Below are 16,810 nucleotides of genomic sequence, written 5' to 3' on the forward strand. Positions count from 1 at the left end.
AGCAAAAAAATTTTAATTTTAACAAAATAAACGTATTCCAAACAAACTTTAAGTATAGTTTTGGAGTCGATTATAAGATTCAAAATTGCTCCCACTTCCTTTAAATAAAAAGCAAAAAAGACCTCAACCCACAAACTTTATGAGTTATAAACTTATGATCCTTGTCGCCAAGAAAAGAAAGAATTCCAATAAGAAATTAATGATAAGATTATAAGGTTACACTCCTCAGATCAAACATACCTCAAATCTCATATGATAAAAAAGGTGTACAATTTTTGTTACAACTCTCCCACTTGATTGATTATTATTGGGGAATAAAAAATAATGGGTCCTTGTAAAAGTGTCAGTCGTCTCAATTTGCCAAGTTGCGGCAAAATTTGTAAATTTATCTATGGTGGTAGAAGAATTCTATATACCTACTCATGTAAAGCACCAAAATTTGCACCGGCATGTTGATCACAACACATTGCACTCTTTTTTTTAAGAAACAAACGCATACACACCTTAGGAAGAAAGAATGAGATTATGATAACGTATTCTACTATGATCGCATATTAAATAAGCACATTTCTTTGAAAGGACCGAGGGGAAACAAACCAAGAAAACCATGCTCACACCAAATCTTTTTATTTATTTCTTTTTAATTTTTTATGAATACCTGAAATATTTGTATTAAGAAGAACTTAAAGGAACAGAGTGAGATGAAGAAGCCCCTTCTCCTCCAGTAGGATTCAAAACAAAATCCGGGATGGTGGAGATGGAGTGCCTTCATCAGATTACACCAAATCATTATTACATGTCAGATACACTCAAAATCATATATCGAGCAACCATTCGATCGCAGTGTTTTCATACCATATCAATTTGGTAACCAGGAAAAAATAGACGTCTTCCTCAAATGTTAAAGTAAAGCAATTTCACAAGCTGCTCACAAGTAAACCTAACTGAAGATGCTGCTAGGCTCCAAGCTACAGCCAAATCCGCCACAATTGTTTAGGACTACATGAATTTTCTTGTTTTATCAGATAAACACACAGTCAATACCCATATGCATACTTGGCCCAATGCAACTTAGATTGAGCCAACATCTCAGCACGTTCTGCAGTTAGTCTCTCCTTCCAATAGTCTTTGCACCTGTAAGAACTTTCAAGGGTCAATAATGATAACGTTTTCTTATACAAAGAAAGGAGGCTTACATCTCTTTACCTTCTTTTTAAGAGCATATCCAGTTCTAACATGTGCACTGCTTTTGAATATACTCCAACCTACACAGAGCATTTTAAGAAAGAGATCAAGTAAATAACTTAAATGTTAAATCTTCGTTTTGTTTAGATCAAACAATTTGCATATCAAAATAAACATTAGAGGTTAACAGCGACATAAATTTTATATTTTTTTGAGAGAGAGAGAGAGAGAGAGAGAGAGAGAGAGAGAGAGAGAGAGAGAGAGATTCAAAAGCAAATTTAGCATCAGAACTCAACTAGTTTGCTACAGAAAATTAACTCAAGAAAGATTGTAAGGATGATATTTTATCAAATCCATGTAAGTTAAACTTCAGCGTGTTTAAGTACAGAATATAAACTTGCACCACAAAGAAAAATCCACCACATAATGCAAATTTCACAACTCACTTTTGGAGATCATCAATAAATTTTCACATGTAGGCTATTCAACACCTGCTCTGGAACTCTGCTCCTTTACTAGAAATATACTTTGTTTTAAAAAGAGGAAATCATGAATTATAGGTAGGAAAGCATCCAATGATTAAAACAGCTGCAGAAAGATAGGAGAAAGTTAAAGGACAAGGCTCTATCAATTTGTATAACAAAGTGATTATGTTTATTAACATGTTTTTTTAAAACACAAACTTGCACCAGCCAACTGGCATGTCTGAGCATACCAGAATTACCTAACTACAATTTCGTATTTCAATTGGTTATTAGCTTGAAAAAAATTAGAAACCAATTGTTTAAATTTCAACATGTGCTATGGAACTTTGCTCATTTACTACAAATGTAATTTTAAGAAAGTAAATCGCAAACTTGAACCAAGAAAGCATCTGTTATTAAAATGGAGAAAGCAAGTGAGAAGGCCCTACCAATTGTCTAATAAGATCAAGTTTATATTTTTGCATAAAGTGGAATGCCAAATTGTAATTGAAAATATCAATTTTTTTCATTTCCTAGAAAAAATAAAAATAAAAGACAAGAAATGACATAGAAAGGGGTGTTTTTTTATATCAATTAGTGCTGCCCAATTTCTTCATATGCTAAATACAAACCTCTCTGCATATTGGACACTTCGACTTTGGACTAGCTGCTCTGAGGCCTTCAAAGAGAAACACAGAAGCAGATGAACAAGCACAGGACTTACAGAAAAGATGACCACAACTCAAAGCATATGGATTAAAAACAATATCCTGTAAAAGTGTAATGAAATAGATATAAGACTATAAGAGAACACATATAAAATCCAAAATTTTGTTTTGTTTGCAGTATGACTGAAAGTAAGATCTCACCAAGCAAATAGCACAAGTCAGATCAAATTCTAGCTTTATCAGATGTGGAAGCATCAATGTCATTACAGGTGGGTTCACATTGAAATCACAGGAAAAGTTACTAGAAAACTCCTTAAAGTCCCCATCATCTGATCCATTAGAATTTAAATAAAAGGCGCCCAATTCTATAAGCCAAGGTGATTGCAAAAGCTCAACATGTTCAGCCCGCAACTTGGATTTGAAATTCCTTCCGTTTACAGATCCATGAATCTAAAATAGAACATTAAAATCACCGAAATCATTGTTTGATACAGAAAAAATATCAACAAAATCAGTAAGTCTAATTAGTAGATACAGACAAATTGGGGGCATACTTTATCATACTTCTTAAGAATCTTTCTGATTGCAATCGCATTCATGAGAGCGTATTCAATCAGCATCCATCCTTCTAGTACCATGGCTTGCTGATCATTCCTGAAACAACGACGCAAGTTCAATACATATCTTTGCATTCCAGTAGCAACATGAAGATGAAGGAGATGCCTGACTCTTGAGCTAAAGCATCCAGCTATTTGTGAAGCTTCCTTCATCAACTCAGAAAAGAACTTCTGATCACACACTACAAATTCCACAAAGCTTCATAACTTTTAGAGTATGTCAAAGAAGCAAAAAATCAATCATGGCACAAACAAAAATTTTATATGTATATATTATAGGTCTCAATAAAGCCTTATGCACATGGTTGTCAAAATCGCGATCTGAATCATAGTATCGCATGATTTTACGATCCCACCTTACCAAAATATTTAGAATCGCACAAGGGTCGTAAAAATTATAAGATCACATGTAGGATCGTATGTGATCCTATCGATCCTACCAAAATGTAAAAATCAGTTTTTTTTTAATTTTATTTTTTATTTTTTAAGTTTATCTTTATAAGTTGTAATTTGTAACCTCAAGACTAAGACATTGTACTTTATAAATGTATCAACTAAGTGGTGGGACTCATATGGAGATGACTTTCTTGAATTTAAAATTTTTGCTATAAGAATATTGAGCTTAATGCTCTTTAGGTTGTGAAAGTAATTGGAGTACATTTGGAATAATAAGACCAAATAACTTTGGTATATTATCCCCCAGTTGAGAATTCTCTATTAAAATTGGTACAACTTTAAGTACAATAAAAAAGAAGAAAATTATTTAAACCAATAAAAAAAATGAATGAGTTGGTATTTGTTATGTAAAACTTGAAGATAAAAGAGAAAATACCTAAACCATTAGGTGCAAAAGAAGAAATTGTGCAAAAGAAGAAATTGGTTTGAAGAACTTGTCTTTGGATGATGAGTGGATAGCAAAGGGTGTTGGCCATAAAATGATTATACAAATTTTGATGAAGATAATGAAGTAACAATTCTAATGCCTTCCTTTATAGATTAAAAAAAAAAAAAAAAGTTACATGTGTATAGTGTGAATATGTGATCACTGTTGTATCATTTAGTTATTAATGTTAGGTAATGATGAGGGTTCAAGAGCTGCTACTAAAGGAAAAAGTGTGCTAGTATTTTGGTACTTGGTTAGTTTCTAATTAAATATTCACCAAACTTTTTAAATACAAATATATTTGTTTCATTAGTATAGATGTAACGATGTAGGACATGCAAATTATATCATATTATCAAAATCTTTATTTTTTTTATGGAAAATTTATAATTTACGTGATTATTTAATATACAAAGTCACTATCAATGTGTTTTTTGCTTCAAATCTGAAAATAGATAGGATCTTATGATCCACGATCCTACCTCCTACGTAGGATCCCAATTTTGACAATCTTGCTTATGCAGAATTCTCACAAATGGGAATGTAATAATCCTACAAAAAATTCCTCTTCCTTCATCCTTCAGATACTCTTAAGCAGAAATTATTTCACATTTAGTACATTTAAAAAAAAAATTAAATAAGACAATAACATAAACTTTTCAAATACTTAAGAATGTCCTATAACGGTTGACTCCATTTAAAACTGACATTTCTTAGTCCTTTCCTCAAAAACTAAAAACTCAACTTGGATTGGAACTTACCCATGATTCTTATAATTATTTAGAATACAGAATTGACCTTTCACTGTTATTTGCTTCATCAAAAGAAACTTTTCATCATCATTTCCCTATCTCTTAGATTGGAGAGCTAACCCATTATTGAACAAGGATTTTTCTATAAGAAAAACAAAAAAGCTAAACTATCATCAAAATCATCATCCCCATAGCTGAAAAAATAATTCTGGGTAAAAAAAAAAAAAACTTACATGGGCAAGATTGGCATTGACAGCCAGAAGAATCAGAATTGCAAGAGTCACGTAAAGCGTTGCAGCTCCGACAGGTGTTGAGTACTTTCTTGAGAGAGTTATATTCGACATGCCCACATTTTTCCAAGAACCTGTCCTGTTCTCCATGCAGGTACTCCGTGAACGCCTCTCCAAATTTCATATTTTTTTTTTCCCAACTTTTTTTCTATTTTTTTTTTTTCAATAATTAGATTTTGTACAGCTTGAATGATTTTAATATTTTCACCAGTACTTGGTTTTCTTTTTTCTTTTTCTTTTTTAAAACCAGTTGGTTGATGAAGAAGGGCGAGAAATTTTTGAAAACTTCTTTTTTACCTTCCTCAGTTCTTTCTGTTTTTTTTCACTGAGCCTTCCTCGGTTCTCTCAACGATCAAAAACGCGGTTCGGGTGTGAATATATATATATATATATATATATAGCCAACTCAACCACGCGTTTACTATCCTAAAAATATTGACTATATATGTAAACGCGTGGTTGAGTTGGACCAAAATTACGATTTCTCTAGATTTTAGGGCATTGGCAATATATATATACGCGAGCCATGAGACTTTTCTTTTTTAGTGGTTCTTGTTAAAAAAAACTGTATTTAATTATTTTATATATATATATGATTTTTATTTTAAAAATCTAATTTATAAGTGAATAAATCAATTTAAAAATTAATAGGAGAGTGATCCTATTTTTTAGGCAATATCTTAGTAAGAGTTGGAGTTGCATTTTTACCAGATTGTCCTTTAATTTTGTCTCTACTTAAACATAAGACTGTAGGGGCATTTTTGAACTAAAAAAATGAGTTTTTACCGGATTGTCCTTTAGTCTTGTCTCTACTTAAACATAAAACTGTAAGGGTATTTTTGAACTAAAAAATGTGGAATCCAAACAGAAAAAGCCTCTTAAATAGTAGTATAGATATATATATATATATATATATATATATATATTTTTTTTTAATAAACACGCATAGAAGTAAGAGAATACGTTCGCCTGCGAACACTAAAATTGTATATTGCAGTTAGTGTCGCAATATCCTATTTTATTATATCAAAAAGTTATTTTATCAATTATATTATATTATTTTATAACACATTCAACATTTTTATTTTTATTTTTCTATTCTACTCATTAAAATAATATATTATATTCCAATACAACTCTCTCTCTTCTCCCCATCCCTCTTCCACCTTATATTTAATTTAAGATGGCACTGTAGCACAATTGCTAAAAAATTTGCAATTCTGGCATTTTTCAAATCCGATTGCCAACACCTTTTTGTGTCTTGATTGTATTTTTCCTCTACACTTCTCATTTGCAATTACCAATGAAAATGCTCTTAGAGTATGTGCTTGCTCTTCTTTCTCAAAGATAAAAATAAAAATAGTATTCGGTTGCTCGTGCAATTTTTTTTTCTTTTTTTAGAATGGACAAAGTTTGATTCCAAAAATAATTAGAACCATCTTTTCTAATTATTACATGATACTTTATAAAATTATCAATGTATATATATTATTTAAACTATCCTCATCATACACCTTTTACCCTACAATGAGGCTCTTTTAGTGTAATTTTCATTGGGCAAATTACAATTTAACTGTTGGATATTTTTATTCAAATATCATATTTTATTTTAATTCCCGTTTAAGTGAATTGAAGAAATCTCTTTTTTACATAACGCCAAATACATTCTTTGCTAAATTTAGAATTCAAATATAAATTAAAATTTGAAAAGCAGCTGTCAATATTTTTAGTTATGGAAATTTCTAAACATTAACCCGATGTTTAATACCAGGATTTTTAGTTTTATTGCAATATATACTTTCTATTATAATCTTTTTACTTTCAAACGTGCTTAATTGAATTATTAAGATGGTAACGTTAGTAGATGGAACGTTTTCAACCACTTAAGTGTACAACTATTTTCTAAATTATTTATATGCTATAATAAGTTACCATTTATATAGACATTTACTATTTGGTTTAATGAAAAGTCATCGGGCTAAGTAATTCAATCCAAGTCTCTAGGGTCAAGATTTTGAAATAGTGTGCTCTTGTGAGAGGTTTTGTTTAGGGAGAGTGTTTGATTTGTTTTATGTTTTGTTTTTGGTTTAAAAGGTGTTAGTCTGACAACAAATGCGGAGCTAGGTTAAGGACCCCTAATGAAAACGGTCTCAGATACGTAAAGTGTCAAAATTCAACAAACAGGTAGGTAAATTGAATTTCAGGCAAACCACAAGTAGATAAATTGTAATTTTCCCTTTTCTATTTATCCAATTTTGAAGTTTATAAAGTTACTCACTTAAGAGTGTCATGAGGCTACCTTAAAAAATGAACAAATTAAGATGAGGAAAATCTATAATATGAGATATTTAAAGATGCAATGCCTACTTTTATGAAGGCGATGGATAGTGTCGGAGCTAGGAATTTATCTTTAGGTGGGCCATGTATAATTTTTTTTTTTTTTTTTTGTGTATGAAATCTAAAATAGTAATATACAATACTTCATAACTCAATATGTACTATAAACAACAACTAAATACATGTTAATATAGCAGTATGTATGTATATTTTAATCATACTAACCAAGTACATTTATAAATTATAATGCCATACGGTATATAATATATTGATTATTATAATAACAAATAATATATTATAAGGAAATCAAAACAAAGCAAATGAAAAATAAAGTAACACAAGAGCACTGTATAGGGGTGAGGGGCCTACAGTCTTTTACTCTTTCTTGTCTAGTCTAGCAGCAACTATAAAAAAAAAAAGGAACTAAAAGGATAAAAGAAGAAGAAGGCTAACGCCAACATAGACAGAGAGAGTCACTTATGAGAGCACTAAGAGCAAAATGTTCTGCAATTGTGTGGAGAACTTGGTGGTGCGACGAATCAACAAAGCTTCTGACCTTTCAATTTATCTATTGTTGTAGTACAAGTAAGTCCTATATGTGTTAGGATGAAAATTAGAATTTTTTCCCTTTTATTTGTTGAGGTAATTGTTAAATTTCCTATGTGTTCATTTTAAAGATGCTAAATGTTTAATTATTATAATTTTTTGACATATATATTTATGAATTGTATTCTATTTAAATGAGAGTTATGTTTATTTTTAGACTTTCTTATATATATATATGTATGTATGTATGTATGTATGTGTGTGTGTGTGTGTGTGTGTATTATCAGGTATGGGGGGCCAAAATGATAAAGTTCATTTAAAAAATTTCAAATTATTTAAGATTTAAAAATTTTGGGGGAGCCAAGGCCCCCCTTGGTCCCACTAATCATCCGCCATTGGCGATGGAGTAGTTAGAGAAATAAAGACAAAGAGACAAAGAAAGAAATATAACAAAATTTATTAAAAACAAATGATATGTTCATACCTTCTTAATTGAGTTTTGAGTGATTGACTTCCTTTGAAATTAGTGGGAACGTGGGAATAGATGTTCAAGATTAAATTTGTTTTTTAGAAATTGAAGAAGAAATATAAAGGATGCTAAAGATGGAGAGACATGTAGAATGAAGTAACTACATGTTATTGGGAGTATAAAGTTAGTGTAAATGTGGGAGTAGGTATGTTCAAGAGAACAAAAAAAAAAAAAAAACTATATGTAACTTTTTATAAAAAGAAAAATTGTTTATTGGTAAGCTGTTTTTTTAAATTTATCTAAAATTTAGGAGTTTTGAAATAAGTAATTTTACATGTCTAAAATGTTAAAACTTTCTAAACATGTGAATTTGAGAGTATTTATGGCATCAAAAAATAGGAATTCAAACAAGAAAAACCTCTTAAATATTAGTATAGACAAGTCACATAATTCATTAAAAAAAGTCATATGACCAAATATACACATGAATTGTGTCTTCAATTGCTACATAATGGGTTAGAGGAAGATAGCTTCAAACATGTTTAAACCAAACTTTTTTTCTTTTAGCATAAGAACCTACTTTTTTTCTACTTTACATGACCACTTTTCAAAAACACTCACATTAGATTATCTATTTATATTGTCTTTTGAGTAAAAATATCAATTTTCCTTGGGGTTTTAATTGTTTCTCTCTCTTCACGCATCATAATCACTATCCATTCTCTTCATTCATTCTCAAGAAATGCAAAAAATGAATAAAAATGCATATACACAACTATAGTAGTTAGAGAACTCACATCAATGAGTGCATAGTAGAAAAAGATGTAGAATTTACACAGTTTTCCTTAAAATTGACCCATATCAACTTATTTAAAATTGTGCAATTTACAAAAGAGCTACAATAATTGTGTATACATTATTTAATTAATTTCCTTTTATCACTCTTCTTACTAGAGTCCTCCTATCTCTTGGTTAGTTGGTCTCTTTCCCCTTTTTTTTTCTCTCTCTCTTCGTACTAGACTTCCCTTCTCCCTTGGTTTCTTACCAAAAAAAAAATTTCTCTTTTCGTACAAGACTCCTCTTCTCCTTTGATCCCTCTTTTTCTCAATCTTTGTTTTCCTTCCTTGTTTATTTCTCTTCCCCTTCATTCTAGAATATCACCCTAAACCAACCACAAAACCATTGCCTGACCCAACCTCTTTTATTGCCTAACTAAAAACAAAAACCAAACAAATAGGTCACATAGTCAATCAAGGGTGTGTTGATGGAGGCTGGTTACTTGATAAAGGGTAGGTTGATGATGGTTACTTGGAGATAAGTGGGTTGATGATAGGTGTGGGGTTAATCAATTGATGGTGGTTGGGTGGGCTGATTGTGGCTAGTTGCTTGATGATGGTGGGTTGATAATGGGTGTGGTTAATCTGTTGATGATGGCTGGTTGCTTGGTGATTTTGGTTATGTTAGATCTCTAAGAGAGAAAGAGCAATGAGAGGATTCTAGAAAGAAGGAGAGAGTGTGAAGGAAATAATAAAAAATGGAGGCAAATGAATATTTTATTGAAATAAATTTTTAGAATAAATTATCTGTTATGGTTGTTTTTTCAAAAGTAATTATGTAAAATAGAAAAGTATGTTCTTTTTGTTAAATAGATAGAAATTTTTAGAAGAGCTAATGCGAATGCTCTTAAAATAAAAAATGAACCATAAATGCATGACTTTACACAGACTGATATGGGTGATTTTTAAGGTTGATTGGCCAAAATTTTGCATTTAGGCCATTTTGCATGGACTGATGCAAGTTGTCTCTTACTTGCTTGGCACATGTAATTCTTTTCTTTTTTTTTATTACTTAAAAAAAAAGTTTATGTTCAAACTTTAGAGTTATTTTCCTCCAAAACAATATGTGACAATTAAAGAAATTATCCATGTGTAGTTTAATCACATAACTTTTTTATATAATACACATAAATAGTCCTATAAATGAGCATGTATTGGGTTGGAGGAAATCCTCCAAAAACCGAGAACAACAACCAAATTGACAGTTCTACACTTGATTGATAGCTTTTGATGGCTTTTGACTACCTTGATGGTGTTGGGTTATCGATTGCCGTTTATATGGACAAAGTTTTCATCCAAATCAATTTGAAATAATCTCCTTTTAACTCGCTATGTGGTGATTTTATAAGATTATCTACGTGTATTATTTAAACAAGTCACATGGCTTGTTAAAAATGTCACATGACTAAAAATACACATGGATAGTTTTTTCAATTGTCACGTAGTGGGTTGGAGGAAAATTCCTTCAAATCAATTTAGAGGTAAACTTTTTTCCATTTATTTATTCCTCTCTCCCTAAATCAATTTGTCAAAATGTTTATTTTCCCTTTGTTGGTTGTTCTCAACATCTGGGGTTTTGGCCAATTTGTCAAAACATTACTTAGATCTAATACTAAAAAATATGCATAATATTTTCTACAACTCTCCCACTTGATTGATTATGATTGGTGAACAAAAAGTAGTGGCCTGTATAAAAGTGTTAGACAGCCGTCACAATTTGTTGTGTAGGAGAGTTGTGATAAAAGTTGTGAATTTGTTTGTGGTGTTAGAAGAACACTACATATCTACTCATGTCAAGCACCAAAATCTACAAGGGCATGTTGATCACAGCACATTGTAAACTTTTTTTAAAGGCAAGACTTAGATACAATACTTAAATGTTGTTCCTTAGGTTATCATCTTAAGATCAATCATAGTAGCCTTTGTAAAACTTTGCAAAATACAAATAGCAACAAATTTTACACATTTTTCCCAAAAAAATCTTCCGCATCAGTCAAGCCAAAGTTGTCTAAATATCCAAAGTTGCTGCAGTAACCACTGTTACTATTCATTTGCATTTTATATTTTATTATTTCTTTCTCTCTCCACAGATCCGATCTCTCTCTCTCTCTCTTCCCCTCACTCTCTTCTCTATCTACCTTATAAGACATGCTCTCTTCTAAACACAAAGGGTCTGTTTAGTAGCAGTGTTTAAGCATTGTTGTTCAGTTTTTAGTGTTGTGGAGATACATGTTTGAGTGTTATAGAAATAGGTGTTAGAAGTGTTATTATTGTTTAAACATGAAAAACTGTTGTTTAAAAGCCACTACCAAACAGGCCCAAAATCTCCACACATGTCCATCATTAAATACTTCAGCTACAGAAATCTGTCCCTCTAAACATAAAATTCCCACACAATCTTAACATCAAATACTTCACCTACACACACACCCATAATCAAGACCCACACAATCTAAGTTTTTCCTCTTATTTGGCTTCAAGGTTGGTGGACTTTTGTGGGTTTGTTGGAATTGATGTTCAAGTTTGGGGAATTTTGTGGGTTTGTTGGAATTGATGATAGAATGTGTGGGTTTTGTTTTGGTATTGATTTGGGCCTCTGCCTTTAATTGGGTGTGGTTGATGGGGGCGGTGAATTGAGGAAGATTGATTGAGGGAACTGGGAAGATAGAGAGAGAGAGAGAGAGAGAGAGAGAGAGAGAGAATGATAAAGAAGAAGAAGGAGAACAAAGAAAAAGACGAAAAAAGAAAGAAGAAGAATGAGAAAAAGAAAGGGAAAGTGTTAAGAGAAAATGAAGTTGGCGTGTGTGTTAAAGTTGGTGGGCCATGGCTATGTGTGAAATAATAAAAAAATGTGAGAAAAATTTTATTTAAATAAAAAATGGTGTAAAATAGACAAACTGATGTGGGTGTGTAAAATATAAAATGTATGTTTTTTTGCAAAATAGACAAAAATTTTACATCCATAAATGTAGATGCTCTAAGATTTTGCCATGTGGATTTTTTCTCATGCGATTCAAGTATATTTTTTAATTAAGTATTCACATGGTTGAATCTTAAAAAAAGAACCTAAGTAACAACAATTAAGATATTGTATTTAAATTTTATCATTGTTTTAAAGTAAACACATATACACACATAAGGGAGAGTTAAAGAGGCTCTAATAGCGTATTGCACTATAATTGGGGTAAAATTGGCATTTGCTCCAAATTTTAAAACTATGTAGTAAAATACCCAAATTTTGAAACTATTTAGCAAAATGCTCTTATTTTTTAAACTCGATTTTAACAAAATCGAGTTTTATATAAAACTCAATATCCTCAAAATCAAGTTTTGTGTATATTTTTTAGTGTAATTCGACATTAGCAATGTCGAGTTCCACTTAAATTTTTTTTTAAAATTAAGTGATTGAACTTACCTAAAACTTGATTTTCTAAAAATCAAGTTTCATTGAAACTCAATTTTTAGAAAATCAAGTTTTAAACCAACTCATTTATTATACGGGTTAGTTATGTCGACCTGTTTATTAGATTTTCTCAAAATGAAAAAAAAAATTAGTATTAACCAAATTGATATGAATTATGAAAAACCAAACAAATAAATATTTTTAATATAATTTAGAAATAACGAGTAACTGTATCACAAATAATCATTCAAAACTAAAGTATTTCTCAATATCATATATAATCAATCATAATATGTCAAAGAAAATAAACAACAACAACTAATAAGTTTATATACCTAGGGTTTGAAGGGTATATTAGTAAAATGTCATTTAATTAAACGGATCAAACAGGTTAAACGAGTTTCATGTGATGGACATTGATCCAACCCCATTTAACGAGTTAGTCATGTCAACCCAAATATGACACGAACCCAATAAGTCTCAATCAATATCTTACTAATTTCGTGTCGTGTCGTGTCGTGTCGAGTTCGTGAGTTGTGTCCAATTTTGTCACCCTTACAGAGACACGTTGCTTAATAGTTTCAAAACAGAGACATTATGCTAGATATTTTAAAAAAACAAGGGTGAAAACTCATTTTCCCCCTATAATTGCATATTACGCATATTTCTTTGAAATGACCGATGGGAAACAAACCAAGAAAACCATGCTCACACCAAATCTTTTTAAATTTATTTATTTATAAATACCTGAAATATCTGTATTAAGAAGAACAACTTAAAAGGAGCAGAGCGAGAGGAAGAAGCCCCTTCTCCTCCAGTAGGATTCAAAACAAAATCCGGGATGGTGGAGATGGAGTGTCTTCCTCTTAGATTATACCAAATCACTATTACATGTCAAATACACACAAAATCATGCATCGAACACCAAATCATTATTACATGTCAGATACACATAAAATAGATGTCTTCCTCAAATGTTAAGAGTAAGGCATTTTCACGAGCTGCTCACAAGTAAACCTGTCTGAAGATGCCGCCAGGCTCCAAAGCTAGAGCCAAATCCACCACAATTGTTTAGTTACCATTTGAATTTTATTGTTTTATCAGATAAACCACACTGTCAATACCCAATTGCATTCCTGGCATGTGTACCCCAATACAACTTAGATTGAGTCAACATCTCAGCATGTTCTTCAGTTAGTCTCTCCTTCCAATAGTCTTTGCACCTGTAAGAACTTTCAAGGGTCAATAATGATAACGTTTTCTTATACAAAGAATGGAGGCTTACGATTCTTTACCTTCTTTTCAAGAGCATATCCAGTTCTAACATGTGCACTGCTTTTGTATATACTCCAACTTGCACCAGAGTATTTTAAGAAAGAGACCTAGTAAATGACTTAAATGTTAAATCTCCATTCTGTTTAGATCTTACAATTTGCATAGCAAAATAAGCATTAGAGGATAACAGCGACATAATTTTTTTTAAATCTTTATTTTTTTTTTCAAAGGTGAGAGAGATATTCAAAAGCAAATTTGTCATCAGAAGAACTTTCAACTAGTTTGCTAAAGAAGATAAACTCAAAAAAGATTGTAAGGAATATATTTAATCAAATCCATGTAAGTTAAACTTCAGCATGTTTAAGTATTGAATATAAACTTGCACCAGTAAGAAAAATCCACCACTTATAATGCAAAATTCACAACTCACTTTGGGATATCTTCAATAAATTTTCACATGTAGGTTATTCAACACCTGCTCTAGAACTCTGCTTCTTTACTAAAAAATGTACTCTTAAAAAAAAAAAAAAAAGGAAATCATGAATTGTTGGTAGGAAAGCATCCGATGATTAACGGACAAGGCTCTATCAATTTGTATGACAAGGTGATTATGTTTATTAATATGTTTTTTCAAAACAAAAACTTGCATGTCTGAGCGTTGGGATTACCTAACTACAGTTTCATATTTCAATTGCTTATTAGCTAGAAAAAAAATTAGAAACCAATTGTTTAAATTTCAAAATGTGCTATGGAACTTTGCTCATTTTCTACAAATGTAATTTTTAAGAAAGGAAATCGCTTATTTTAATTGAGAAAGCATCTGTTATTAAAATGGAGAAAGCAAGTGAGAAGGCCATACTAATTGTATAATAATAAGATCAAGTTAATATGTTTGTATAGAGTGGAATGTCAAATTGCAATTTAAAATATCAATTTGTTTCATTTCCTAGAAAAAATAAATAAATACAAGACAAGACAAGAATCACATAGAAAGGGGTGTTTTTTATATCAATTAGTGCTGCCCAATTTCTTCATATACTAAATACAAACCTCTCTGCATGTTGGACACTTCGACTTTGGACTTGCTGCTCTAACGCCTTCCAAGAGAAATACAGAAGCAATTGAACAAGCACAGGACTTACAGAAAAGATGACCACAACTCAAAGCACACAGATTAAAAGCAGTATCCTGTGAAAGCATAATGAAATAGACATAAGAGAATGCACACAAAATCCAAATTTTCTTTTTCTTTGCAGTATACTGAAAGTAAGATCTCACCAAGCAAACAGCACAAGTCAGATCAAATTCTAGCTTTATCAGATGTGGAAGCATCAATGTCATTACAGGTGGGTTTGCATTGAAGTCACAGGAAAAGTTACTAGAAGCCTCCTTAAAGCCTCCATCATCTGATCCATTAGAATTCAAATTAAAAGGCACCCAAAGCCAAGGTGATTGCAAAAGCTCAACATGTTCAGCCCGCAACTTGGATTTGAATTTCCTCCCATTTACAGAGCCATGAATCTAAAATAGAACATTAAAATCACTGAAATCATTGTTTGATACAGAAGAATTTCAACAAAATCAGTAAGTCTAATTAGTAGATATAGACGAATTGGGGGCATACTTTATCATACTTCTTAAGAATTTTTCTGATTGCAATTGCATTCGTGAGAGCATATTCAATCAGCATCCATCCTTCTAGTACCATGGTTTTCTGATCATCCTTGAAACAATGACGCAAGCTCAATACACATATTTGCATTCCAGTAGCAACATGAAGATGAAGGAGATGCCTGACTCTCGAGCTAAAGCATCCAGCTATTTGTGAAGCTTCCTTCATCAACTCAGAAAAGAACCTCTGATCACACACTACAAATTCCACAAAGCTTAATAAGAAGAACTACAAACGACCCACATATAAATATACACAAACAAACACATGAAGAATGTATAGTATGGCAAAGAAGTAAAATCAATCAGGGCACAAACCAAAATGATTGCGTTTGACTGACATCAAGCTTAAAGTTTTAATTTTTTTTTTTGCCTAACCATAGAAAGCCATATGCTGAATTCTCACATAAATGGGAATGATAATGATCCTACAAACATTCCTCTTCCTTCATCCTTCAGATACTCTTACAAAGAAATTTAACATTCACATTTAGTACAATTTAAAATAAACTAATTAAATACAAAGGACAATTGAAAAAAAAGATACAATACTATAAACTTTTCAAATACTTTTACTTGTGTCCTATTACAGTTTACTCCATTTGCGAGACCACAACTCTTGTGGCCAACATTCATAGTACCTCAAAAACAAAAACTCAACTTAGATTGGAGCTAACCCATGATTCTTATAATTATTTAGAATACGTAATTGACCATTTCTTAAATAAAAAAATAAAATAAAATAAAACTAAACTATTATTAATACCATCATCCCCATAGCTGAAAAACTAAAAAAACACTTACATGGGCAAGAATGGCATTGGCATTCAGAAGACTCAGAGGAGCAAGAGTGACGTAAAGTGTTGCAGCTCCGACAGGTGTTGAGTACTTGCCTGAGAGTCTTGTAAGTTGTAATTGACATGCCCACAGTTTTCCAAGAACTTGTCCTGTTCTCCATGCAGCTACTCCGTGAACGCCTCTCCAAAATTCATTTTTCCCAATACAAATTTCATTATTTGGTTTTAAATAATTAGATTTTGCACAAGTTGAATGGTATTTATATGAGAAATTTTTTGAAAACTCTTCTACCTTCCTCAATTCTCTCAACGATCAAAAATGGTTCGAATGTGAATATACTTATTCTTTTTTTTTTTTTTTTCAAATACCGATCGAATCGAATATGAAGGAATAAAAAATCAACATTTTCAGACTTGGGGTTGTAACTTGTAACTTGTTGACCAAACAGGCGATTTCCTTGGGGTAAATAAAACTGTGTGCCACTTGAAAATTGTAAGCCGGGATAATTACAGTAGTTTTAGAGTATCCGGATATGCTCATGCATTTTATTCTTCTTTCTTCTTTCTATTTTAGCGGGATAAAGTTTGGTTTTAAACTTATTTAGAAATATTTTTTC

At 31.3% G+C, this 16,810-nt stretch overlaps 1 protein-coding gene and 1 pseudogene across 3 annotated transcripts; both read right to left on the reverse strand.

Annotated features, from left to right (window-relative positions):
• Positions 1 to 620: 620 nt before the first annotated feature.
• Positions 621 to 5,204, reverse strand: LOC142610897 (putative E3 ubiquitin-protein ligase BAH1-like). 3 transcript variants are annotated; one of them, XR_012839897.1, is made up of 7 exons: positions 4,803 to 5,204; positions 2,872 to 3,116; positions 2,519 to 2,767; positions 2,282 to 2,419; positions 1,632 to 1,773; positions 1,207 to 1,265; positions 1,059 to 1,134 (listed from the first exon to the last, which is right to left on the reverse strand). XR_012839897.1 is itself a non-coding variant. In XM_075782872.1 (6 exons), the coding sequence occupies exons 1-6, from the start codon at positions 4,981 to 4,983 to the stop codon at positions 1,038 to 1,040; spliced, it is 969 nt and encodes a 322-aa protein (XP_075638987.1). In that variant the 5' UTR covers positions 4,984 to 5,204; the 3' UTR covers positions 621 to 1,037. The 3 variants fall into 3 exon arrangements, 2 of the variants coding, with proteins under 2 accessions (XP_075638987.1, XP_075638989.1); XM_075782872.1 differs by lacking the exon at positions 1,632 to 1,773 and having other exon boundaries at positions 621 to 1,134; XM_075782874.1 differs by lacking the exons at positions 1,632 to 1,773; positions 2,282 to 2,419 and having other exon boundaries at positions 621 to 1,134.
• Positions 5,205 to 13,567: 8,363 nt separating this feature from the next.
• On the reverse strand, positions 13,568 to 16,388 carry LOC142609481 (putative E3 ubiquitin-protein ligase BAH1-like; annotated as a pseudogene).
• Positions 16,389 to 16,810: the final 422 nt, after the last annotated feature.

The sequence above is a fragment of the Castanea sativa genome, chromosome 9 (assembly GCF_040712315.1).
Source record: "Castanea sativa cultivar Marrone di Chiusa Pesio chromosome 9, ASM4071231v1".
NCBI lineage: Eukaryota > Viridiplantae > Streptophyta > Magnoliopsida > Fagales > Fagaceae > Castanea > Castanea sativa.

What these genes read in the sequence shown, in the direction of transcription:
- LOC142610897 (XM_075782872.1), bottom strand. Translation starts at nt 4,983, where the DNA reads ATGAAATTTGGAGAGGCGTTCACGGAGTACCTGCATGGAGAACAGGAC. An exon ending in TGACTTGTGCTATTTGCTTG is followed by an intron (nt 2,420 to 2,518) that starts GTGAGATCTTAC and finishes ACACTTTTACAG; the next exon opens with GATATTGTTTTTAATCCATA. An exon ending in GATATGCTCTTAAAAAGAAG is followed by an intron (nt 1,135 to 1,206) that starts GTAAAGAGATGT and finishes AAGTTCTTACAG; the next exon opens with GTGCAAAGACTATTGGAAGG.